Source organism: Sorex araneus, chromosome 1 (assembly GCF_027595985.1).
Source record: "Sorex araneus isolate mSorAra2 chromosome 1, mSorAra2.pri, whole genome shotgun sequence".
NCBI classification, from domain to species: domain Eukaryota; kingdom Metazoa; phylum Chordata; class Mammalia; order Eulipotyphla; family Soricidae; genus Sorex; species Sorex araneus.
This window is the reverse complement of record NC_073302.1, coordinates 22,785,651-22,811,334: the sequence shown is the minus strand read 5'-3', so window position 1 is coordinate 22,811,334 and position 25,684 is coordinate 22,785,651. Positions and strand designations below refer to the sequence as shown.

Here is a 25,684-nt window from a genome sequence, read left to right as displayed (position 1 = left end):
AAATGAAGAGCAGAACTGGTAAAGACATCTTTAGTAAAATGTCTGCCACTGGGTCAGGGGTGTGAGGCTATGTTCAGGAAGGGAACATTAGGACAATGGGGAAAGAGGAAAGTGACTGCAGGCAAGTGTGGCGGGGGTTGAGCGGTAACCTGGGGACATTGGTGGAGGCTAGTGGGCATTGGTGAAGGGACTGGTGTCGAAGGAAAATATGCCTGAAACTCCATCATACATATCTTTGCAATTGTGTAATTCACAATGATTCAATAAGTAAAATAAGTAAAAAATAACATAGAAACCCTAAATCGAACTACAGATTTTAATACACATTTTAGAAGACTTTTCCTGTTAATTTTCCAAATGATAAAAATTCTAGTCTGTTAGAATCCTCTGATAATCACAAGATATTTCCATAAACCATCCTGCAAAGAGGAATACAAAATGTGTTTTTTGTTAAGAAGGAAAAAAGACATGGGGCTAGAGCAATAGAACAGCGGGTAGGGCGTTTGCCTTGCACACAGCCAAGCCGGGTTCGATTCCCAGCATCCCATATGGTCCCCTGAGCACCGCCAGGAGTAATTCCTGAGTGCATGGCATGAGTCCATGAGTCAGGAGTAACCCCTGTGCATCACCGGGTGTGACACAAAAAGAAAAAAAAAAAAAGGAAAATGACAAGTAGACGAGTAAATGAATTTGTTTCCTAGGTCAATACCTTTTCTTTGTTGTTTCCTGTCATTCAAAAACCATCTTAACCTTCTTCATGAAGGGCTAGGGAGGTGCCTCTGGGGACAGTGCTGCTTGCTATACATGTCCAATGCCCTGAGTTTTAGACCTAGTATCGTTGGGTGTGGCCTACTGGCCTCCAGTACTGTTGGCCTAAGCATCACCTCACATCAGGCCTAGGGTCCTCACACTGGACCACCAATCTACCTGGCCAGGTATATTGAAGAAGCTCTGGACTTCCCTGAGCACTGCTAGGAAGAGCTCCCCAACCCCTCACTTTCATCGCCACCACCGCCACACACAAAAAAAAAACCCTCAAACCCCGAGTTTATAAAAATAGAATGAAAAGTAGAAAATAAAGAGTCAAGAAAACAAAAATCATCTTTAAAACTACCACCCAGAGATAATGACTTTGGGTCCATCTTTATTACTTACCTGGCTTTTTCCTTTCAACATCAAAAGATTAGTTACTTTGCCAAAGGGTAGACCTAATGAGATGACCTCGGCTTCGGTGACATCATCTGGAATTTTGCGTAGATGGAGAACTCGAGAAGGTGAACAGGGAGGTCGATCGCCTTTAAATTTCTTGTTATCATTCCCATTAGCTACAAAACAAACAATTTTGAATTACTGAAACTAATCTGGTTTGACATACTACATTACTCTTATGTTTCACCCTCCGAAAGATTCAGGGAACTCAGAAATGGGTGAAAGGAGAGAAACGCAATGAAAAACAAAACCGCCCATCCACCTTTCAGTGATGGCTTTTATTTTTGACTGCAGATAAAAATTAATAGTGTATTTTAAAACCTGGTTTAAAATATTTTGATGTGGACGGGGCCTCTCAAGCCATGCTAGGGGGTCCGGGCGGCCATCCCCAGCAATACTGGACTAAACGGACTGACATTTCAACATTTGAGCCTGAGAAATAATGCTGCTATGACCAAGGGGTGGCCAGTAGCTCAGGAGGCCTCCAGGCTACACCCTGAAAAGCTGAGGAGGCCATTCTGATATTAATTCTTATTTTTTTTTAAAGTTGTTCACAATAATTTATTACACTCATATTCCAACACTGATCTCACCACCATTATACCTTCCCACCACTATTATTTCAAAATTTCCCACCACTACCCAAGCCTGCCCCCAAAAAGGCAGACCCAAGATACTTTATTTTGTATTGCTTGTCATAAATAATCCACTAAAAATGATCCAAAGAGTTTCTTTAGAAGAAAGTGTGCAAAGATTAGTGCAAGTCACCTTGGAGTCATGAAGCCCTTATGAAAGAGTTTACTAACATGTTGTTAGAGGTTGAGACTTGTGTGCTTATACATATACATTTTGATCAAGATTGGTTGCCTTCTACTTTACACTCCATCAATGTGATGTGCTTCTTTTGGTACATCAGTAGTGTAGAGCATAAGATGTCGTGCAGATTAATTCTTTTTATACATAGCTAGTAACTTAAAAGTATTATTAAAATAAAGCTTAAAGGTTATTGTATTTTTTGATCACAAAACTCCCATCATTCCTAGAAAATAGTAATTTGGTCTTGAGAAAGTAAATGCTAGGGGGCAGAGCAATAGCACAGCAGGTAGGGCGTTTGCCTCACATGCAGACAACCCAGGTTCAATTCTTGGCATCCCATATGGTCCCCCAGCACCACCAGGAGAATTCCTGAGTGAAGAGACAAGAGTAACCCCTGAGCATCGCCAGGTGTGACCCAAAAAGAAAGAAAAAAAAGTAAACGCAACACTATCAAAAGATTAAAGTCACAATCAGGTCCTGGGTAGGAAGGAACGTGCAGCATAGAGTGCTTTCATGGACCCTTCTAGTGAACTCAGATGACTATACAACAGGATCAACCATCTTGGGCTTTCTCAACAAGCACAGGATGAAAAGACTACGCAAAATATTCTAGAATGAAAAAATATTAAGTAGTAATTGTCACAGAAGTACTGGTAATCACTATGAAACTGTGTGACATGCTGACGTACTGCAGGGGTGGCCCAGGTAACCCCATACGGCAGGGCTCCGGCAGCACTGACTGCACCCTCTGATCCTTGCACTGAACCCCAGCCTGGCTGGCCAAGAATCACCCGGAGCGGCCTCCTGAGCATTGCCTGGGAGGCCAAAAAAAAAAAAAAAACAAAACTGTGTGAGAACAAATGAATACCATCTGAGCCCAGGCTGCACCAGAACAGGCCTTTATTCAAGACCAATTCTGGCAAGTTTGAGGCAAATGAAGTGCAATTCTAAATCGCTGCTTTAGGTTAATTGTTCTACGTTATTAAAAAGTGCCTGAGCATTGTTAAAAGCATACACTTTGAACTGTGTCTGCTCAGGTTGTCCCGGGTCGTCAGCAACCTTTCTGCCGTATACAATCTCCTCACACCATTCCCTTACAACGAATGTTGCCTAGATGGCTGAAAAGGGAGTGGGCACAGCACACTCCCAGCAAAATCTATACCCAAACTGAAATACAGACTTCTGAGTGAGGCACCCCTGGAAAAGATGACAGGAGAATCTAGCTCCAATCGGCAGGAGAGGAAGCACAGGTTCGAACAGGCAGCAGCAGTTAGAGCTAGTGGCGAAGGGGAGTCACTGCACCACAGAAGGGGGAAGGGCAGAGCAGAAATCAACAGTCTGGAGGGATTTCTAAATTGCTCTTGATTTCTTAATTGTTTTGTGCAGAAACTTGTTCTGGCAAAACGGAGGAGCAAAAAAAAAAAAAACACCAGTCCTCCAACCTTAACATTCAACTACTAGCAAACCTGATTGGGGGGCTAGAGAGATAGTTTAGCGGGGAGGGCGCTAGCCTTGCACTTGGCCAACCCAGGTCAGATTCCTGGAATCCTATATGTTCCCCTGAGCACAGCCATGAGCAATTCCTGAGTGCAGAGCTGGGACTAAAGCCTGAGCATTGCTGGGTCTGGCCCCCAAATCCAGAAAACAAAACCTGATTGGGAAACAAGAATTATTACCAGGCAAAAGGTGCTGGAAGCACCTCAGCAGCCCCTTGCTAACTGCCAGGGAGCCACCATCTTAACAGTTCTTTCAGCTACCAAAAAAAAAAAAAAAAAAGTGAGGGCAAATTCCACCATTCAGCAATGGAAGGGTGGGGCCACAGGAACCGAGTGACATTCCTCAGAGTCAGGCTGAACAAAGTCAGCCCCTCTCAACCCCACTTCTGACTCATAGAACCATCGAACGACCATCTAGGATCTGCTTCCTGGAGTCAAAAATGAAAAAACACTAGCAGCCTTGCTCATGTCTGGCTGCTTTTGAACTGTAGGAATTCTGCAGGAGCTGCTCAGACCTGATGCCAAACCTGCCATAAATCCACAGGACACTTCCCGGGTCTGCTCGCGTCTAGCCACATAGCTGCTGTCGGGACCCAGCAAACACAACACCGAGGGAGTTACACAGGTCTGCCTGGTTCTCTAGTCCTACTGGGCACTCGTTACTGTGAGGCACCGTTTGCTACCCAGACCCAGTGCACATTAACACCACGGCCACTACCAGGCACTATGGGAAACAGTCCACGCTCCCAGTTCTCAAGGGGCAAGTGCTACAGTTAGCTTCTGAGTGACCTTCCAGCAGGCGTCCAGAGTGATACGAATTCAGAGGCAGTCACTGTCTCAAAGTTGCAAGCATAAATCTAAAGTTCTGCCTAGGTCTGTATAAAACTGACCCTCACCCCTAACTCTGACACAGTACTTAGCAAAATGAAGAAGACAAGGAATTCAAATGCACTGAAGGAGAAAGACCAAAGCCCAGGAAGGACCCCAAGAACATCAGGAGTTTCCAAATGGCCTCATGAAGACTTGAAAGCAACAAAGATGTTCTTTATGCATTGAAGACATCCACAAAACTCTAACAAGGAAAGAGAAATTTGAACAGATGAGAAAACTTAAGTCAGAAATAACTGAGCCAATGGGGCTGGAGAGATAGCACCGCCAGGAGTAACTCCTAAGTGCAGGGTAAGTAACCCTTGAGCATCTCCAGGTATAGCCCCCAAACGAACCAAACAAAAATTACTGAGCTAAAAACACAAATAGTTGAACAAAAACATATAATAAAAGAATAGGAAGGAAGAAGAAAAATGTAGAAAATGTAAACTATTTATGGGACCATCTCAAGAAGAGTAACATATCCATAGTAAGAGTTTCAAAAGGAGAAAGGGGAAGAATTACTGGTCAAAAGTTATAGTTGAGAACTTCCTCAATCTGAGGCAGGAGCTAAAAGCCCAGATGGAAAAAAAAAATTCCAATCATATTAAATTCAAAGAGAAGCACAGACACTGTAATTAATATGGCAAAAACTCAAGAGGAAAAAAAATACAGAAAGTAGCAGGACTAGACCATAACAGGCTATCCCAGTACTTCAGGGCAAAAGCAGCATAACATCCTGTAGCCCTTGCACCAAATCAACAGTTCAGTTGGCCAAGAATTGCTGGTGGGGCCCCAGTCTTCCTGAGCAATGCTTAGGAGTTCCCCTACCACAACCACCACCACCAAAAAAAAAAAAGAATCCCAACATAATTATATCAGTAACTGGAAAGAAAGCTCTGAACAACATTCAAAACACACTTCTGATTAAGAAAGAAAAATTACTCAGCAAAATATGGGGACACAAGAAACGTACCTCAATAAAAGTCACACACAACAAACCCACAGCTAACATCAGAACCAGTGGTGAAAAACTGAACATCTTTTCTCTAAGACCAGGCTAGGATACATAGCCCTTTAGCCACTATTATTCAACAAAGTACTGGCTAAACTGTTTTTTTGGCAGGAGGGGATTTTGGCCACATCTGGCAGTGCTTAGGGCTTACTCCTGGCTTTGTGCTCAGGGATGACTCCTAGCTCGTTTGGGGGACCATATGTGGTATTGGGGATGAACCTGGTCAGCTGCAGAGAAGGCAAGAAACTCTCCCACTATACTGTCTCTCTGCTCCCCTGGCTGAACTAGTTCATTGTGCTAGTTTTGGGGATGGAAAACAGGACCTCACCTGAGCAAGGCAAATGCTCCACCACTGAGTTATCTTTCCCAGGCCCTCAAATAGTACGGAAAGTCTATCCAGTACAAAAAATTAGGCAAGGAAAAAAAAAATAAAAGAAATTGAAGTTGAAAAAGACATGAAACTATTACCATTTGCAGATGACACAGAAAACTCTGTAATGATTCTTTTAAAAAACTACCTGAAATAGGTCACATTGTCCTTCTCTCCTGGAAGGGATCATAACACACGACACACATAACCACACTCCCGAACCCCGTGCCAGGCTGTTTCACTCCGGGCGCCCCAGAGAGGGGTGGGGGAGACCCCTCCCCACCCCAAAAGATCCAGTCCCAGCAGCCAAAAACCTCCAGAACTCAACTGCTGCCATGTTCACGGCCCTCCACATGCTTGGGCAAGGCCTCACCTAGAAGTGAATGTAGTTCTGGACCGCATGGCGACATTTGCGGCTGCACAATCTGCATAACAACTCATACCTCACACCACCCATGCTGCAATAGTACCAGACCACATTAGAAGGGGTTTAAAGTAGGAGGCAACCAATCTTAGAGGGAAACTTTTTTTTTACAGAAACATACCAGATATATATATATATATATATATATATAGTATGCATACATACATATCTACATATACATATATATAGAGAGAGCACTGTAGCACTGTTGTCCCATTGTTCATCGATTTGCTTGAGCGGGCACCAATAATGTCTCCATTGTGAGACTTGTTGTTACTGTTTTTGGCATATCGAATACGCCACGGGGAGCTTGCCAGGTTCTGCTGTGCGGGTGGGATACTCTCAGTAGCTTGCCGGGTTCTCCGAGAGGGGTGGAAGAATCGAGCCTGGGTCGCCACGTGCAAGGCAAACATGTATGGATATAAGCATACAAGGCTCAACTTTCAACAACATGTTAGTGACGTTAACTGTCATCTTGAGAGGGACATTACAAGGTTTCAGCGGTTCCACCTTCGATTTCTTGTTTTTGGTTTTGTTGAGTCTGTGTTTTGGGTACATGGTTACACCACTCACCCATATCACCGGTATAACTGAAGCCCTGAGGCCTGTTCACCCATCACTTCCTGTTCTCTTCCCACCTTGATTTCTTTCCTTCTCTGTCCTTCTCCCCTCTCAACTTTGGGGTAAAGAGTGATCTACGCACCCACCTTTTACTACAATAAATTTCCTTTTCCAATATTCTATATACCTCAGATAAATGAGATCATGCTGTGTGTGTCAAAATACAGCTTTTAGGCCCTGCTTTTATAGGAACTCAGAATCACAGAATAAGAGGGCTTAATGAATCACAACTGCTTTGACTGAAGAATTTTTGAGAAATCCTTTAGCCATTCAGTTCTAACAATAAATATAAAATAAATTATTGTGTGCCTGCTAAGGGGGCAGGCTTGCGGGGGGTGATTGTGAAAATGGGGACAACAGTGGAGGGAAGGTCCCTCTGCTGTCTGAATTGGTGTTGAAATATCGAGAGACCATACAACTATATTATAAACAACTTTGTAAAGTTTTTTTAAAAAAAGGAGTAAAGTTTATATGAAAGAAGTTATGTCAATACCAACATAAAAGGAAAATTAATAATTAGTTAAGTAATAGCTAATTAGAATGGCCATCTTCCCAGTATGTCTGGGACAACACAAAATGTAGCACTGTTGTTCTAGCATCCCGTAGTTTTAGATCCTTACTTAAAAAAAAAACTATTAATAACTGCATTAAATTAAAACAGAATAGATTTAGCAGATCCAATTCTCGTTAACAATTTTTGCCATCCTCTTATCTAATAATTTAGAAAGTACATGTAGAGTACTTAAATCTGAAAGTCAACAGGTGAGAAATTACACATCTTTCACAAGCAACATTCAGAATCTCTGATTAAAAATAATAAAACTGGGGCTGGAGAAATAGTACAGCAGGTGGTGTGCTTGCCTTGCACGAGGCAGAGCCAGGTTTAATCCCTGGCATCCCAGATGGTCCTCCAAGAATCATCAGGAGTAATTGCTGAGCACGGAGCCTTGTGTGGCCCCAAACACAAAAAACAAAAAAATTAAATGACATTGAATGTCATGCAAGCAACAAAGGTTAACTCCTAGTTTCTAGTCTCAATATGCAACCTGCTTCCATTCTATTCAATAGGCTGCCAGTAAAAACATCAAACTTACAGGCCAAGTGCATATGAAATTCAATTCTGTTTATCATCACTTCATTTAACATCTTGCAGCAAATCCATATATCTTTGTATGTTTGTTCGGTTGTTTGGTTCTTGGACCACACAGGTTGTGCCCAGGTAACCATGTATGGTGCCACGATTACAACCAGGATGGCAGACGAAGCAACATGATAGGCAAGCACTTTAAATCTTTGCGTTATCACTCCATTCAACTCAAAATTCTTAATTTCACTTACAAACTTCCCCATACGTAAGCGAGTGACAGTAAGCAGTACTGTAAACAATGAAATACTTTGTCATCAGAACTCTTCAAAGAATTCAATGATACCAGCTATTTTATTTTGGGATTTTGGGCCTCCCCAGTGCTGTTGGGGAATTTTGGTGGACATGGTGCTTGCGGGGCTACATTGTTCTGGGGATTAGAACTTGGAACCTCTCCTATGCAATGCCTGTGCTCCACGCCTTTGAGCTCTCCATGCCCCAGTTATGTGACTTTTATCATCTACTAATATTAGAAAATCAATTATTTCCCATTAATAATTTCATATCAACTCATTCCAATTGAATAAACTGGAATGAAAATTTTAAAAATCCAAATTAATTTTAAAAAAGCATTTGGGAAGTCATTCTATTAGTGTCAAAATATGGCAGCAATAGAAATTGTTTAGAGACTCCAATATTAATAATTAAAATATGACTTTGGGGTAGAGAGCACGATTGAATAGGGAGACTTTACCTCCTCCAGCTGTGTTATAGTGGGACTTCAACAAGTTTATAGGATGAGAAAACTAAGAACATTGTTTTTAAAAAGCTGGAGGGTCCAGAGTTAGCTCAAAGGACAAGTGCTATTGTTCCAAGTGCCCCCCAAAATAACCCAGAGCCACTGGCCAGAAGCAGGCACTAAGCACTGAGAGCTGTAGTTCAAATACAGGCGCGCGAGCGCGCGCGCGCGCGCACACACACACACACACACACACACACACACACGAGTAAAGCAAAATTTCAGATTTTGAAAACTCACCATACACACTTGCTGGGTTAGAACTGTTCATGGTAAAAGGTCCGTTAATGATGCCAGAAGAAAGAAGCTCATCAGATCCCCGCTGAAAGGCAAGAGCAACATTCTGTTAATGAAGTCAGTCTTGGACAACAGTCAACACTTCCTGCTAAAATAAGGAAACATTACAGGCCAGAAGGAGATTCCAGTGGGGAAGGTGCTTGCTTTGCATGAGGCCAAGCCATGCCTGATCTTCAGTACCACATAAGATCCTCTGAGTACTGCCAAGAGTAACCCTTAACTATAGAGCCAAGAGTAAGCTGACTCTATACCAAGCTGGCTGAGGCCCCAAAACTAAAACAAAATTAAGTTAAAAGTACAAGTTCACCTGAATATCAAGATATTTATAGAGAAACTACTCTAGACCACAAATCAATAACCACTGTGACAATCAGCGATTTCCAATCCACTAAAAACCACTGTTCACTAGAATCACAATATCTAAAGGCTAGCAATAAACTATATTTCTACAGTAAAGACAAATTACTGCACACTCACCTGACTGTTATGTATTTAAAAAGCAAGTAAACCAAAAACAGAACCGTAATATAACTCTTTTTGTTCAAAATGCTGTTCTCTGAGATACTGCAGTGGAAGTACCAGAAATTATACTTAGGGGTTAAATCCTGATGTCACTTTTTGTAGCATAAATGTGCATGCAAATAATTTATGAGGAAAAAAATTCAACTTTTTTTCTTTTGTGGAAAGGGCATTCACACCCAGTGGTTCTCAGGGCTTACTCCTGGTTCTGCACACAGGGATCATATCTGGTGCCAAGAAGGGAGCATGAAAGACACCATGCCCATTATACTCTGGCCCCTCTATTCTTTCTTAAAATACCACGTATTTCATGTAAGAATTTTGACCAATCCCAAAGCTAAATTACTGAAATCCTAGAATCATATGAGACAGCTTTTCTGTAATATCTATTACAAGTGCAAAGACTTTACATTTAGGAAGGGTAATAAATATCCTGTACAAAATTAAAAATCAATCTATATCAAATGTTACTCTACTTACTAGCATGATCAATCTTTTTAAGAGCAAATTTTTCACCAGCTGGATGATTAAACCATGTCACAAATACTAAAGTAACAGTAATGCTTCGAAAGATATTTGTTTTATTTTATATATTTTTGGTTTGGGGAACACACTCGAAAGCGCTCAGGGGTAATTTCTGGCAGTGCATAGGAGAACACAGGCAATGCTGAGGATCTAATAACCCTGGCTGCCTGCAAGCAAAACATGCAGCCCAGTCCACTTATCTCTCTGGTTCCTCCAACACAAATTTAATGTTTAAATATAAGTATCACTTCTGTGATGAAAGAGCGTTAGTCTTTGTTGAAGAAAGGCAAACAAACCTCCAATGTATTTGCATAAGAGAAATTCAATTATTTAAAGACTGCCCAGTTAGAGAGGGCAGTTAGGATAGAGAAGGGACCACTATGACAATGACAGTTGAAAATGATGACTCTGGACAAGAACTGAGTGCTGAAAGGAGGCAAAGGGATACACGTGATAAGCTTTCAGTACCTGTACTGTAAACCATAATACCCAAATGGGGAGGGGAGGAAGAGGGAGCGAAGGAGAGAAGAGGGGAGAGAGAGGAGAAATAGTGCCTGCCATCAAGGCAGACTTGGAGTGGCCAGGTGGAAGGAGGGAAAGTGGGGATGGTAATGGGACATGTACACGGTGAAGGACTAGTGTTGGAACAACTTTGTGACTATGTATGTCATGGTGGTTAAATAAAAATAAATAAAAGTCATAAATCTACATAAAGAGAAAAAATAAAAGTGACCGCCCAATTAAATATCCTTTTAGTTCTTACGCTAGCCAATAGAGACAGCCTGGGACAAGAGGAAGAAATTAAGTAAGTGTGAAAGATGAAATAAAACCAAAACTCTCAACATCTAGAAAGACCAAGATTTTTATCTCACTTAAAGCATCACTGTCGGGGCTGGAGCAATAGTACAGCGGGTAGGGCATTTGCCTTGCACATGGCCAACCTGGGTTTGATTCCCAGCATCCCATATGGTCCTCTGAGCACCGCCAGGGGTGATTCCTGAGTGCAGAGCCAGGAGTAACCCCTGTGCATTGCCAGATGTGACCCAAAAAGCAATAAAATAAAATAAAATTAAATTAAATAAAGTTAAATAAAATAAAATTTAAAAAATAAATAAAATAAAATAAAGCATCACTGTTACTGTCATCCCCTTACTCATCCATTTGCTAAGCAGGCACCAGTAACGTCTCCATTGTGAGACTTGTTGCTACTGTTTTTTGGCATGTGAAATACGCCATGGGTAGCTTGCCAGGCTCTGCCGTGCAGGCGAGATATTCTCGGTAGCTTGCCGGGCTCTCTGAGAGGGGCCGAGGAATCGAATCCAGGTCGGCCTTGTGCAAGGCGAACGCCCTACTGGCTGTGCTATCACTCCAGCCCATAGGTCTTTCAAATATAACATGGCTATACATAAAGCCAAAGACAAATGAAAAGATATAAAAGGAATTGATTTTTAAATGCAGCAAAAATTAAAAGATACCTAGTATATTTAATAAATGAGAAATCTGGTAAAGTAGGTATTGCCAACAGATACATCTTTGACACACAGCAAGCTTAGAATCAATGCTTTTATGTACAGAATGAGTTGAATTGAACTTACAAACAGATCATTTTAGCTTTTTCTCTCAACTTGTCAACTAAATATTAATTTTAGGTAGTACAGATTAAAATATAAAAATAAAGAATCTAGACAATAACGGAAAATACCCTCATAATTTGTCTCATAAATTGGGGGTATGAAAACTGGGGTTTTCCCCCCAATACGGCTACCTACACAAAATTTATTTTTAAATATATTTTTAGTAAGACACTATAAGACTAAAAAGGCAAGTCAGAGAGTGGAAGAAAGCTATCTGCAATATACATAACCAATAAAGGTTTTTTGCTTTGTTTTGGTTTGGTTTTGGGGCCACACTGGTGGTTGTTTAAGGTGTGACCTATGAGAAATGAACTTGGCCTATAACATATATTCAAGCAGGAACTACAAAAGCACATCCCAGACACTGATTACTCTTTTGTAGTTTCTGCTTACGCAGGTTTCTTTTTCTCTTTTTCCTTCTGAAACAAAATCACATTCCAAAGATAACTCTATTAACCTGATTCCCAATATAACTCTACACAAACTATCAATGCTGTAAGTGAACACAAAATGTTTTTCTAAGTCTTATTTAAATTACCAGTACCATACTCAATAAACATGAAAAGATGTTCTATTTGATGGTAAACAAAGAAATGCAAGTTAATACCTCAAATACTAGCATAAAATAGGAGCAATTCTTCATGTTTGGGAGGTTAGAAAATAACTTATTGGACCGCAGAGGCAGTACAGAGGGTAAGGTTCGATCCCCCAAATCCCATATGGTCCCCTGTGCAGTACTAAAAGTGATTCCTGATGTGCAGAGCCAGGAGTGTGCCCCAAATGTCCTCACCATTAAAAAAAAAAATTTTAACATCAAAATAACAAGAAAAAAACAGACTTACCAATAAAAATAGGTAATAGGCTCAGGACGGGGGTGATTGGACAGGAAGTAGGGCACTTGACCTTGCACCCAACCAACTGGGGTTCAATTCCTAGCACCCCATTTGGTCCCTCAAACCAGCCAGGAGTGATCCCTGAAGGCAGAGCCAGGAGTAAGCCCTGAGCAACACGGGGTGTGACACCAAAAAGAAAAGAAAAGAAAAAAAACCCAAATAGGTAACAGGTTCAAAATAAAAACGTTTAAACTTCGAAGATACCACCAAGAAAAGGCAGGAATGGAGGGGGTGGGAGGGGCTGGGAGGTGGGAGTGCTTACAAATCATCTGACAAGAGACTAGTATCCAGAACACAGAAATTATTATTTTTTTTTCTTCTTGGGTCACACCCGGCGATGTACAGGGGTTACTCCTGGCTCTGCAATCTCTCTCTCTATAGATAGATAGATAGATAGATAGATAGATAGATAGATAGATAGATAGATAGATAGATAGATGGATGCAACCTGGAGAGATAGCTCAATGGGCTAGAGCACATATTTTGCATGCAGGAGGTCTAGTTTTGATTCCATGTACTGCAGGGACCTCTGGGTACTGAGCTAGGAGAAACCCTGATCAATATTATATGTGGTCATCCCCCAAAAAAGAAAAATTATATATAGGCACTGTCAGTTTTCCCATTTTGATATTATTTATAATTATACTAAGATGTAAACTTTAGTTGAAACCTTGACAAGTATATAGGACTTGTTCCTATTATCTTAGTAACTTACTGTGAATCTCTAGTATTTTTCTCTTTTTTGGTACTATGGATCAAAAGCATAGCCTTATATGCCAAGCATTCACTGGAGCACTGAGACACATTTCCAGCCCCCCAATTTTTCCTCAAAATAAAATGCTTTTTTCAAAAAGGAAAGAAAACCACCAGACACTTCAGCTGGGCTAGAGAATTCACTCCCCCGAGCCATTTCTTGCTAAACAGTCATCATCAACCTTGCTAAATAGTCATCATCAATAGCCTAAAATAGTCATCATCATCACCTCAAGCGAGGATGAGAAAATATCAGTTAAGCTGTCAACTAACAGCTCGGTTTCAGACCTCAAGACATTTCCTGCTGCAAGAAATCAGCAGGTTCTTACTCTGCCAAACTTCAAAATGCTAGAAAGAAATTTTCATGAAAAGCACTTTCTTGGAGGCACTTGAGGTTACCTACAAGGTAAATACGCTGTTAGGCTGGTTAACACAGTCCCAGAAAAGGTTGCGAGGTTAAGAATCCAAAACGCTGATCAGCCTCTTTAATACACACCCGCCAGCTCAATTTCAACTTGAGAGAAGTAGTTCTTTACACTTCTTTCATTCAACAAATTTTGTTTACTTTGCTTCTAACCAAATTTCCAATCAACCATTAATGTGAAGTTTTTCCACACAGCTTACTGAACCAAGTCTAAATATATTGTGACAGCAATTAAAGGTTTATCTTTGTCTGGACCCTCTCTGGCCCCAATGTCATTTACAGTAACACTCCTTACTTACAATTTCCCTCCTAAGTATCCTATTTATATTTACTTCCTTATGCGCCATTCTCCTGCCTCTAAGGTTATTTACTACATATGCAGTTCTTCCTTTGGTCACAGATAATTATTACCTTTTACTCTTGACATTTTTTCTACTCCTAAAGTAAAAAGGCTGAACTTAATTTTTATTTTCTTTCAGCACTAAAATGTATAAAGTTCTAGGACCTGAGTATACTTTGCAAACATAGTCCTCCTTTATGTGTAATTGTCATCACTTATCTCCTCAAATATATACACAAAGTTTTTTTTTTTAAAAAAAAACTCAGCTACTTTGAGGCAGCTTATACTTGATTATATCCCCCCACAGGCCAGAACATAGTGCAATGTAATGGTTATGCATTACAATTACATGTCAGCCCTTTAAAAGATACCAAGCCCCAACCTCCAGAGATTCTTAAGTCTAGGCTATAGCCTGGGCACCTGTCAACGTGTAGACAACTGATTACTTACTATAAACAAATGCTATATATATATATATATATATATATATATATATGTATGTATATATATATATATACATATTAAAAAAAAACAGAAGTATAATGATGCTTCTGTAAAAAATACTTCCGGGTGGTGTTCCGGGGACCATGTTTCGACAACATGAAAAGCAAACTTATCTTGAACCAACTCCAAATCTCCCTTTCCTCTCTCCATTCCCTCCCTCCCTCCCTCCCTCTCTCCCTCCCTCTCTACCTCTCTCTCCTTCCCTCCCTCCCCCTCCCTTCCCTCCCCCTCCCTTCCTCCCTCCCTCCCTCTCTCTTCCCCTCTGCCCCATCTGCCCTCCCTATTTCTGGGCCATACCCAGAAGTGCTCAGGGCTCTATCCTGGCTCTCTAGCTCTGCACTTTGATCACAAGTGGTGGGCTGGGGGTTGAGGGGTGTGGCGGGGGAGGGAGGACATATGGGGTACCAGGAAACCAGGGTTGGCCGCACGCATGACAAATGCTCTACTGACTGTACTACTGTCTGGGTTCACCATATTATTTTTCTTCTAAAATTTATTTTAAATTTTCCAGGACCAAATTCAAAGTATTTTTCTTTTGCTGGGAAAGGGGGGGTAGCTGGGAGGGGAGGGGAGGGGTGTTTTGGGTTATACCTAGCAATGCTTAGGAAATCATACGGGATGATGTGATGGAACCTAGGTCAGACGCATGCAAGGAGAATTACCTGCTGTACTACTGTTTTCGGCCACATCAAACCCAAAGTCTTAATACATGTAAAAGGTATGTACTCTACCACGGAGTGCATGATTTTTAATAGCCTCTTATTAAATGCTGGTATTCCTTATAGCTTTTCAATGTCATGAACTATACTACGTATCTTATAAAACACAGCATGGTATTTCATATTCTATCCAGAAAATGTGAAAAATATAATTCTTCCCTCTTTCAGGCGTGGAGGGTGGGGCCATGCCTCACAGTACTCAGGGCTTACTCCTGACTCTGCACTCAGGAATCACTCCTGGTTGTGCTCCAGGAACCATATGGAGAGCCAGAGATTGAATCCAGGTCAGCTGCATATAAGCCAAGTAAGTACCTTACCTCCCTAGGCCCCTCTCTGGCCCCAATAATTTATAAAAGCAGCTAGTAAGTAAACATTGTAAGTCACCATGCTAACTAGCACTTTTTTTTTTTTACCTTGGGCTTAACAAAAGTTTTATTTTTTTTTTAATTTTTTAAAACAATTTTTATTTTGGGGGGGCTAGAGCCATAGCACAGCGAGTAGGGTGTTTGCCTTGCACGTGGCCGACCCAGGTTCGATCCCAGCATCCCATATGGTCTCCTGAGCACCGCCAGGAGTAATCCCTGAGCATTGCTGGGTGTGACCCAAAAAAGAAAAAAAAATTATTTTATTGAATCACTGTGAAAAAAATACAAAACTTTCAGGTTTAAGTCTCAGTCATATAATGATTAAACCCCCATCCCTTCACCAGTGCACATGTTCTACCACCAAGAACCCCAATATACCCCCTTCCCACCCGCCCCCCACCTAAGTAGCTAATGATCTTCACTTTATTCTATCTATACTTTGAATACATTCAATATTTCAAAAGAGAACTCACTAGTATTGTCTGGAATTTTCCCCCAACAATCAGGCCTACTGAAAAGGCATCATTTAATAATTTCTTTTCATTGCTGAGAATGTAGACTCTATGAGCTGTCGTGTGGTTTTGGATTTCTGATATTTTAGCTCAGTTCACAGTCTAGATGCATTTCTGTAAGAAGCCGCTCTGAGAAACTAGCACTTTTTTAATGTCTATATTGTCTTTTTTTTTTTTTAATGTCTGTATTCTTACTCCTTCCAAATACGGTGTAAAGAATACAGACATTAGAGCCGGGGCCGGTGCTCAGCTCCGGCCGGCCGGGTTTTCGGCCCGGGTGCCCATGCCTCTGCAGAGCCGGTGGATGTGGAACGAGCGGGAACCAGAGACAGCTTTAGGAATTGGGGGTTCCAGCAAGTGCTTGCACCCATGTATGGAGACTGTGAACTAACTTTGGCTACATGCTGTTCCAGGAAGGGAAATGATTCATTTTCAAACTTAAATCTTCGCGGACTTAATTACTATAATACAGATATTGTAAACCGCGGCCGCGCAACATTTTATCTCTTCATTCTCATCAGTGGAAAACTTATTATCAAATATTTCCCTGTTAATAGAGCTGTATTCTTAGGGGATAAATTCCAACAAAAATAGTGAGTCTGTTTTGAAACTCTAACAACAATAGTGAGTTATGTGTTGAAATCTGGAATGTAATCAAGGTAAAGAGAAAAGGAAGTGAAATTATCACTCACGTACGGGGTGGGTTGGGGGGTGAGGGGTGGGATGTATACTGTTTTCTTTTTGTTTTGTTTTTGCTTTTGTTTTTGTTTTTATTGGTGGTGGAATATGGGCACTGGTGAAGGGATGGGTGTTTGAACATTGTGTAACTGAGATATAAGCCTGAGAACTTTGTAACTTTCCACTTGGTGATTCAATAAAATAAATTAAAAAAAAAGAATACAGACATTAAATTGTTAAAATTGACACAACAGGCTAATTTTAATATAACTCAGAATTTGGCTCATAGTCTGTGTTTTAAAAAGCACATGTTTCTCAGGCTGGGAACACAGCTCAAAGGGTGAAGGGCATGCTTTGCATATGCGAGGCCAAATATGAGTGACCCAGTGTCCCAAGCACTGCTGCGCAGAGCACGGCACTGTCTACTGCAGGGCCTAGACGCACTGATCACAAGGCTCCCATCCAAAGATAAATTAATTGCGCCAAAAACAAGGCTTGGTCATTGCTCTTTTCCTCTGGGAAGTAATCTCTAAAGCCATGCAAGTTCATCTCTGAGGTGTCTGTTGAGGTGTCTGTTTTCAAGCTGGGTGCTTTGGTTACCTCTCTCAGTGTGGACACTGGCCACACCAAAGGCTCAAGATTAAAAACTGAGATTAGCATCAAAGGCAATCCACTATAAATCAATATAATCAATCAATATGAAGGAGCCACTTAACGAAGAATGCAATCACCAAAGCACAGATGAGCTCTCTGGTTTGACAACACTCCCAGAGTGACAGGACACACAGATGCTAGGAGAATAATGTGTCCTGAGAAGACGGAGCAAGCTCTTGAGCACTTTCTCAGATCTGTCCTGTTTCCTTCCTTCAGCTGAGTTAATTGCACAGTCTTTCTTATAAAATCATATACTCATGAGTACAACTGTTTTCCGTGAACTCCTTAAGGTCTAGCAAATTATGGTACTTGAGGGGAGGTTTAGAATCTTCCAATTTTAACACTGGTGTTAGAAATGAGGGCAGTCTAATGTGAAACATACCATCAAACTTCACAGCTGGCTTAACTTCACTCAAGGTTTTTGGGCCTCACAGTGCCCAGGATAAAAACCGGGGTTCCCACATGCAAAGCATGTGGTCCGGTGCCTTTAACTATCTCACTGGCCCTCAACTAAGTATTAAAAAATGAGTAAGGCAAGTATAATAAAAGTATTAATTTTGCACATTTAAAAAAATTATACAATCTTCTGAACTACAATTTGGACCTTACATGTATAGAAAAAGATCTCATTTCAAATGTAATCAAATATTCAAGTTTGGAAAAAATTAATCTTATGTGGCATCTTTAAATTAATGCCATATCCATCATATTCAATATAGCCACCACATAAAATATAAACTATTGTAAAAGGCAAAGAGTGAGCAATAGCGAGCCTTCTAAATAAACTAAGCCTGATAATTCTATTAGATCTTTCAAAAACAACAGGCGTTTGCTATGTTTTCAAAATAATAAACATTTTATTAATACTTATTAAAAGAAGAAATTTTAAAGGATATGCCTTAAAAAAGAAAAGTAAAATAAATCCCACAGTACCAAGTACAGTAATAAAGGCCTTTTTTTTTCTGTTTACTTTACTAGACAAGGCAAATTAAAATACCTGATGATGGGGCTGAAGCAATAGCATAGAGAACAGGATGTTTGCCTTGCATGCAGTCAACCTAGGTTCCATCCCTGGCATCCAGTACAGTCCTCCGAGCTCCGCCAGAAGTAATTCCTGAGCGCAGGACCAGGAGTAAACCCTGAGTACTGCCAGGTATGGCCCCCCCCCAAAAAAAACAAAATAAAATATTTGGTGATAATGTTTCATAGGTGGAAATTCTATTTTATGTGAGGTTTATAACTCATCATACAAAACAACTCATTTTTCAAATAATTATGGATGTAAATGTTAACTTTGTGTCTACGAAGTTCGGGATTTTTTTTTTTAAAAAGGTCTACATTTGAAAATTCGATTAATAGTTGATAATCAGAATTTATCAAGCTTTTTTTTTTTTTTTTTTTTTTGCTTTTTAGGTTACACCTGGCGATACACAGGGGTTACTCCCGGTTCTGCACTTAGGAATTACTCCTGGCGGTGCTCAGGGGACCATATGGGATGCTGGGAATCGAAAATGGGTCAGCCTCATGCAAGACAAACACCCTACCCGCTGTGCTTGTTCCAGCCCGTATCAAGCTTTTTAAATTTCATTTCTGAATTACAAAAAACAAGATTTTTAACATTATAAAGTTCAGGGGCTGGAGTGATAGCACAGCGGGTAGGGCGTTTGCCTTGCACGTGGCCGACCCGGGTTCGAATCCCAGCATCCCATATGGTCCCCTGAGCACCGCCAGGGGTGATTCCTGAGTGCATGAGCCAGGAGTGACCCCTGTGCATCGCCGGGTGTGACCCAAAAAAAAAAGAAAAAAAAAAAAATAATAACATTATAAAGTTCAAGTCCCAAGTCACATTACTTCATCAAACTTTTGTAAAAGCTGTGGGAAAAAAATGGTGCTTTACTTTTAAAATAGCACTCTTTTTGTGTTTCATTTTTTGGGCCACACCTAGCGGCTCTCTACCTCTAGCGGGGCTCAGGGAACCATTCCATGGTACCAGGGATCGAACATGAGTCGCGAACATGCCCAGCTCGCTGTACTATTGCTCCAGCACAACAACTTAGGGAATTCAGAGTCCTGAAGCCAGTTTTGCAAGAAGTGTTAAAAGAGCTTCTTTAAAGGAAAGAAAAACTTTCCAGCCTACAGCACCGAGAATGGAATTCACACATGGTGCTAAAGGTTGCCCTTTAGTAGATTACGAAACTTACGTTTACTCCTACCTTGCCAAGGGATTTGACAGATTTTCAGTAACGAATTAGCATCTCATTTATACTGAATGTTCTATGTCTGATTAGATTTTTATATCCACAGAGATTTTTACTGCAATCTTTTACTTATTAATGTAGACAATAAGGTCGGGGGAGATAGTACAGTGGGTATGGGTATGGTGTTTGCCTTGCTTCAATTTGACCTGGGTTCAATTCTAGGCACCCCAGATGTCCCACCTGAGCCCACCAAGAGTGATCCCTGAGTTCAGAGCTGGAAATAAGCCCTGAGCACTGCCAGGCATGGCCCAAAAAAAGAAAACAAAAACAAAATAAAGTGAAAAAAATTAATACAGGCACTTAAGCAGTGTCTGTACTATATTTACTAATATAAAACCAATATCCCCTTTCTTAGGATAAAACACTTTGGTACTTTATAGACCTGTTCAAAATTTCCCCTTTAAATATTCCCAATTGTCTTCACTCTTAACTCAATTTTAAATTTGCAGGTTTTCACATGAACTCTAAAATATATTATCACAGAATAGATTTATTTATGACAGGAAAGATGCAATACAATAATCACCACGATAATTACCAAGTATGGGCAAGATGGGGGTGGGGAGTGGGGTGACCAAAGAAAGGGGGAAAAAAAACATACAAGTACAAAATAAAATTTAGATGCCAGAGTTGAAAACTTATTGTTATAAATGAGAATATGTATACTAAATGTTTTGAATTTATTTTACAAAGGCAAAAGTCATATAGCAATCAATCTTCACAAATTAACGTATTGATCTATTTTCTGATAAGTCTATTTGTCATTCATGTAAGTTTTGTTGGAGCAAGCAATATGAAATAGATTTGTTATACGCATGCCCAGAGGGCAGGATGGGTGGGGTGGCAGGGAACCTGGGGATACTGACAGTGGGAGGGGCACACTGGTGGTAGGACTGAGTTGGAATATTATATGCCTAAAACAAATTGACTACGAACAACTTTGAAAATAACAGTCTTAGTAAAACTAAGAAACAAAAAGAACAACAACAAAAGTCATTCCCATAAACACAAACGTTGTTTATGTTTTTTTATGTTATGTTTCTTCATTCTGAAGATATGGCACGTAATTTATTTTCCTTTCTTTTATGGGATTCCCTCTGAGGAAGCCAATATTCCCCTTCAAAATAGTATACATTCACAATATACTATTTTACATTAGAAAATAAACTAAATAAAAAACCAAATCTTTACTTTCATAGGCTTATAAAGCCTTCTTTAAAAACAGACGACTGGGGGACCAGAGAGAGAGTACAGTGGCTAGGACACTTACCTTGCTCACACTGACCCAGGTTTGATCCCTGGCATCTCATACGTCCCCAGAGCCCTACCGGGAATAATCCCCGAGCATAGAGCCAGGAGTAAACCCTGAGCACCACCTGATGTGGCCCAAAAACCAAAATGAAAACACAACACTGCCTCTACCTACCCTGCAGTACAAAACAAAAGAAAGTATTTCCAAAAATCATTTAAGATCTGACTGCTATGATGAGATTAAGGTTTAAGCAATGAATGAAATTTCGATAAGAAGAATAAAGACTTAAAAAGCACAAAGGAAAGTCTGTTTGTCAATAAGGGAGAGAAAGATTACAACACAGGTGAACAAATCAACACTGAAGAAAGGCTTTTAGCAAGCCAAATAATGAAGCTATCCTGGTGATGGCGGGGTGGGTATGAATGGCACTGGATCAACAGTCTCCTTAGAGACAGAGAGCAAATTTACATAAGTGCAGGAGTTGTTGTGTTGACTTGCTAGCTTTTGGCTAAACCAACACACCAATCAGTTTCACTACCTCAAGTATCAATTACAGAAGCTCCCTCCTGCTGAAGAATAATTAAATACATGGGGCCCACAAAGAAAAAAGGGATACTGTGATTAAGCAGCAGGAAATCAAGTGTTTCATTAACAAATCTGATAACAATTGGCTAGGCTTAGCACTGAAGTGGATTACTAATGATAAATTCACACACTGAGAAACATCACTAAAGTAACATCTAAAATTTTAAACCATTAACTCACTGCTAAACTTCGGTTGAACATGAAATTCAAGATATAGTTTGCTTCTACTAAGATTCCATAAAAAGTAATTTATTAAAAAAGACATAATTTTTCACAACCCTCAAAAAAAATTTTTTCCAATAAAAGGGGATTAAATAGTAAAATTAACATGTAAGTCCTGGGGCCAGAGCAACAGAACAGCAGGCAGGTTTGCTAGCATGCAGCAGACCTTGGTTCAATCCCCAGCACTCCGTATGTTCCCCTCACCCTGCCAGTAGTAAGCCTGGAGCACTTCCAGATATCGCTCCAAAACAAACAAACAAAACATAAGTCTTACAGTGAGGCCAAGGTAAACTTTCTCTAGTCACCCTTTGTGCATACTTCCCCAAGAAGAAAATCCCATGCTATTCCTGCTGTTACCATGTTTTCCATAAACAGAAGTAAAACTGACATCATATGCTGAGCTGGAGCCCCGAGTCTGATCCCTGGCACCCCATGATTCCTTGAGCACTGCTAAGAGTGACCCTCTGCACCCAGCACCAAGTTGGGAGGGGCCCCTGAGCACCATAAAAGTAGCCCCCAAAACAAACAAGTTACACTATATAGAGTCCCACTATATTATAGACATTTGCTGACTATAGTTTGTTGATGAATGAATCACTTATATTCTCCTTCCCCAAAACTACTCTAATACTATGCACATAGTTTAACTTATTGCTTAATATACATATACGAATAAACGGAATATTCAGTTAGTGTCTCAGATGAGCTGACTGTGAGTAAACACGGGGAAGCTCCAGTTTACCACTGAGCTTTTCATTAACATTTGTTCATTACTATTAACACATCTAAAACTCAGTAGCACTTTATTCCGGTAACTAACCTTATAAATGACTTAGAGTCGCATCAACACTCTTCATCTATTAAACTAATGCGATTACTTCCTAAATGCATTTCCGAAAGTTGGTTTCCTTCCCTCCCCCGAAGAAAAAACCAAACTGTTCCTTTGTAACATCCTCCTTTCTTTCCTTCTTTCTTTTTTTTTTTTGGGTTTGTGTGTGTGCACAACAAATATCCAAGATGCCTGGGGACTACTTCTAGCTGGGTGCTGGGGGAGTCACACCCAACGGTGCTAGGGTCCGAACCTTGGCCTCCTGCAAAGCGTATGCTTAGGCCCTCTGTGACATCTCCTCACCACTAGCATGTTCTTTTCCAAGATAAATTTTAGGACAGAACTAAAAAGGGCCGGGGATGATGCTAGGCTGGTAACACCCCGAGTTTATCACCACATTACCCTCCCGCTCTGTCCCAGTTCTCTAAAAGAGACCCCTAAAACAAAGGTTAAAGATAGGGAAAATTCTTCAAATAGCAGCAATCTTCAAAATCTCATTAATGAGTTGTAGCAATGTCTCTGCATGCAGGAGGCCCAGATTTAATCCTCAGACCACACAGTACCCTGAGTAGGAGTGAGCACCGCTGGGTGCAGTCCCCAAACAAAATCCCGTTTATGATATGGTTTTAATAAAATAATTTTCACTGCCTCCATTTTAAAACAACACTAAATAATAAAACAGTAACTTTAATGATTAGCAAATTATCCTCCAAAAGCCTCTTAATGACATGTAGGCAAAATGCTACTCATTTTATTAGCTTCTACAAGATAGGCATAACCTATACATATCAAATTTAAAACCTACAATTGTCTTGGCAGTAATACTCATTCATTGAACAAACCCATCAAATATTTACTAAGCCAACAATGCCAGGCCCTAAATCTCTGGGGAAATCCTAATTAAACGCCAAAAATCTCTGCCCTTATGGAGATTACAACTTACACAGGGAAATGTAATAATCAAATTAAGAAGATCACTTAATGATTTTGTCATGTTTTTTTTTGTTTGTTTGTTTTTAATATTAGGATAAAGGTACTGGAGAGAAAACTCAAAGGACTGGAGTAAACGTTCTGCATGCTGGAATTCGAGTTCTATCCCCAGCATTGTATAGACCCCTGAGCACTAAGCCAGGAGCAACTCTCAGAACTGCTCTCAGTATAGTCAAAAAAAGAAAGAAAGAACAGTAGTGTGCATGTCTCCCATGTGTGAAGTCATAAACTTAATACCATTACCACAAGCCATTCGGTACAACAGGTAGAAGGGGTGGTTAGCCAGTAAATGAGAACTGAGATTTTCTGAACTATGGTTTTCAAGAGAGTAGTCAAGGAACAATATGAGAAAATGATAATAAGTCTTAAAAGTGACAAGAAATAAGCTGTGGAGAGTATGGAAGAAAGAAGGTTATAGGCAGAAGAAACAGAAAGGAAATGCAACATGTTCAAAAAAACTATGAGGAAGCAATTGTGATTAAAAGAGAGTAAAAACAGAAGAATTAAGAATGGTTAGGAGGGTATGTAGGGCCTTACAGACTATTCTAAAATGTTACTGCTTCAAATGAGAGACAGAGTCATGAACATTAAAATGCCACATTCTGATTTATTAGTAGGGTGTGGTTTTTTTTATTGCCACATCAGGCAATGCTGGGGGTCACTCCTCCCTGTGTCCAGGGGTAAGTCTCAGCAGTGCACAAGGGATCAGGTTGATGACCAAACCTGGGTTCCATGCATGCAAAGCATATTCATCGTCCTTTGAGCTATCTGATTCTTTTTTTTTTTTATTTTGTGAAGGGACTTTCCACCAGTGCTTGGGGGCTCTGATCACTCCATGGGGGCTACACCTGGTGCATTTGTGGGGCCTGATGGTAAAAGAGCTAGAATTTGTAAGGAACAAGGCTGGAGAGATAGTACAGCAGGTATAATGTTTGCCTTGCATATGGCTGACCAGGTTCAATCCCTGGCATCCCATATGATCCCCTGCCAAGGCACTGCCAGGAGTGATTCCTGAGTGCAGAGCCAGGAGTAAGCCCTGAGTACCACCAAGTGTGTAGCCCCCTTCTCCCCCCCACTAAAAAAAAAAAAAAAAAAAAGGTAATTTGTAAGGCATGTGCTCCAGTCCTTTGAACCATCTTTCTAGCCCCTGAGTTCTATGTTGGCAATAGTTTTTAATAGGATAAGGAGGGAAGCAGTCTCTAGTTAGGAAACTGAGGACAATTCAGATCAGGGCCAAGGGGAATGTGAGCAGTTACTGCGAAGAATAGTTAAAAGCAGTGAGTGGTTTGAATACAGAAAGTTGTGCTAATGAATTAGACATGGTGATAAGAGAAAGGAGCAAAAATTTTCTGTCTTGGTTGTACCACCCATACGCCTCAATATAAAATATTCTAACCTATAGTCAGTCCATAGGCATTTTATGAATTGTATATTGTCTAATTCTCACAACTCTACAAAGTATGCATGAAGTATCAAAGAAACTAGGAGTCAGAGTTTCTGTTTATGATATGACACAGGTGAAAAGTTGAAAAGCTAAGTGCTACAATCAAAATCTAGGTTTGGGGGCTGAAGAAATGGTACAGCAGGTAGGATGCTTCCCTTGCATGCAGTTGGCCCAGTAAGGTCCCCATAAGGGGCCCCGTAAGGTCCCCCAAGCTCACTATGAGTAATTCCTGAGCAGAGAGCCAGGAGAAGAACCCCTGAGCCTCACTGGGAGTGGCCCAAAAATCTAAACCTTCCCAAACACACCCAAACACAAACACACCAAAACCAGTGAAAACATCAAATATCCACAAAATTAAGTACTATTACAATGACTAATTTGGTTCAAAATATTAAGTCCCTATATTCCTGTGGTTTAAGATGCTCGTTCTATATTCTTCCTTCCCACATTTTAAGTTTATTGGGGTGGGGGCTCAAAAGCAGTGCTGTTTACAATAGCCAAAATCTGGAAAAAAAAAACGGAGTGCCTCAAAACAGATGACCGGTTCAAGAAACTTTGGTATAACTACACAATGGAATACTATGCA

General features: G+C 40.5%; 1 protein-coding gene across 3 annotated transcripts in view; it reads right to left on the bottom strand.

Annotated features, from left to right (window-relative positions):
* The window catches only part of PTBP3 (polypyrimidine tract binding protein 3), an 87,576-nt gene that overhangs the window by 43,035 nt on the left and 18,857 nt on the right, over positions 1-25,684 (bottom strand). For all 3 annotated transcript variants that reach the window (XM_055121911.1, XM_055121896.1, XM_055121904.1), the window contains 2 exons: positions 8,942-9,023; positions 1,156-1,325 (listed from right to left, as the gene is read on the bottom strand). In XM_055121911.1, coding sequence (XP_054977886.1) covers positions 1,156-1,325; positions 8,942-8,972 — 201 coding nt within the window. In that variant the 5' untranslated portion in view covers positions 8,973-9,023. The remainder of the gene's footprint in view (positions 1-1,155; positions 1,326-8,941; positions 9,024-25,684) is intronic.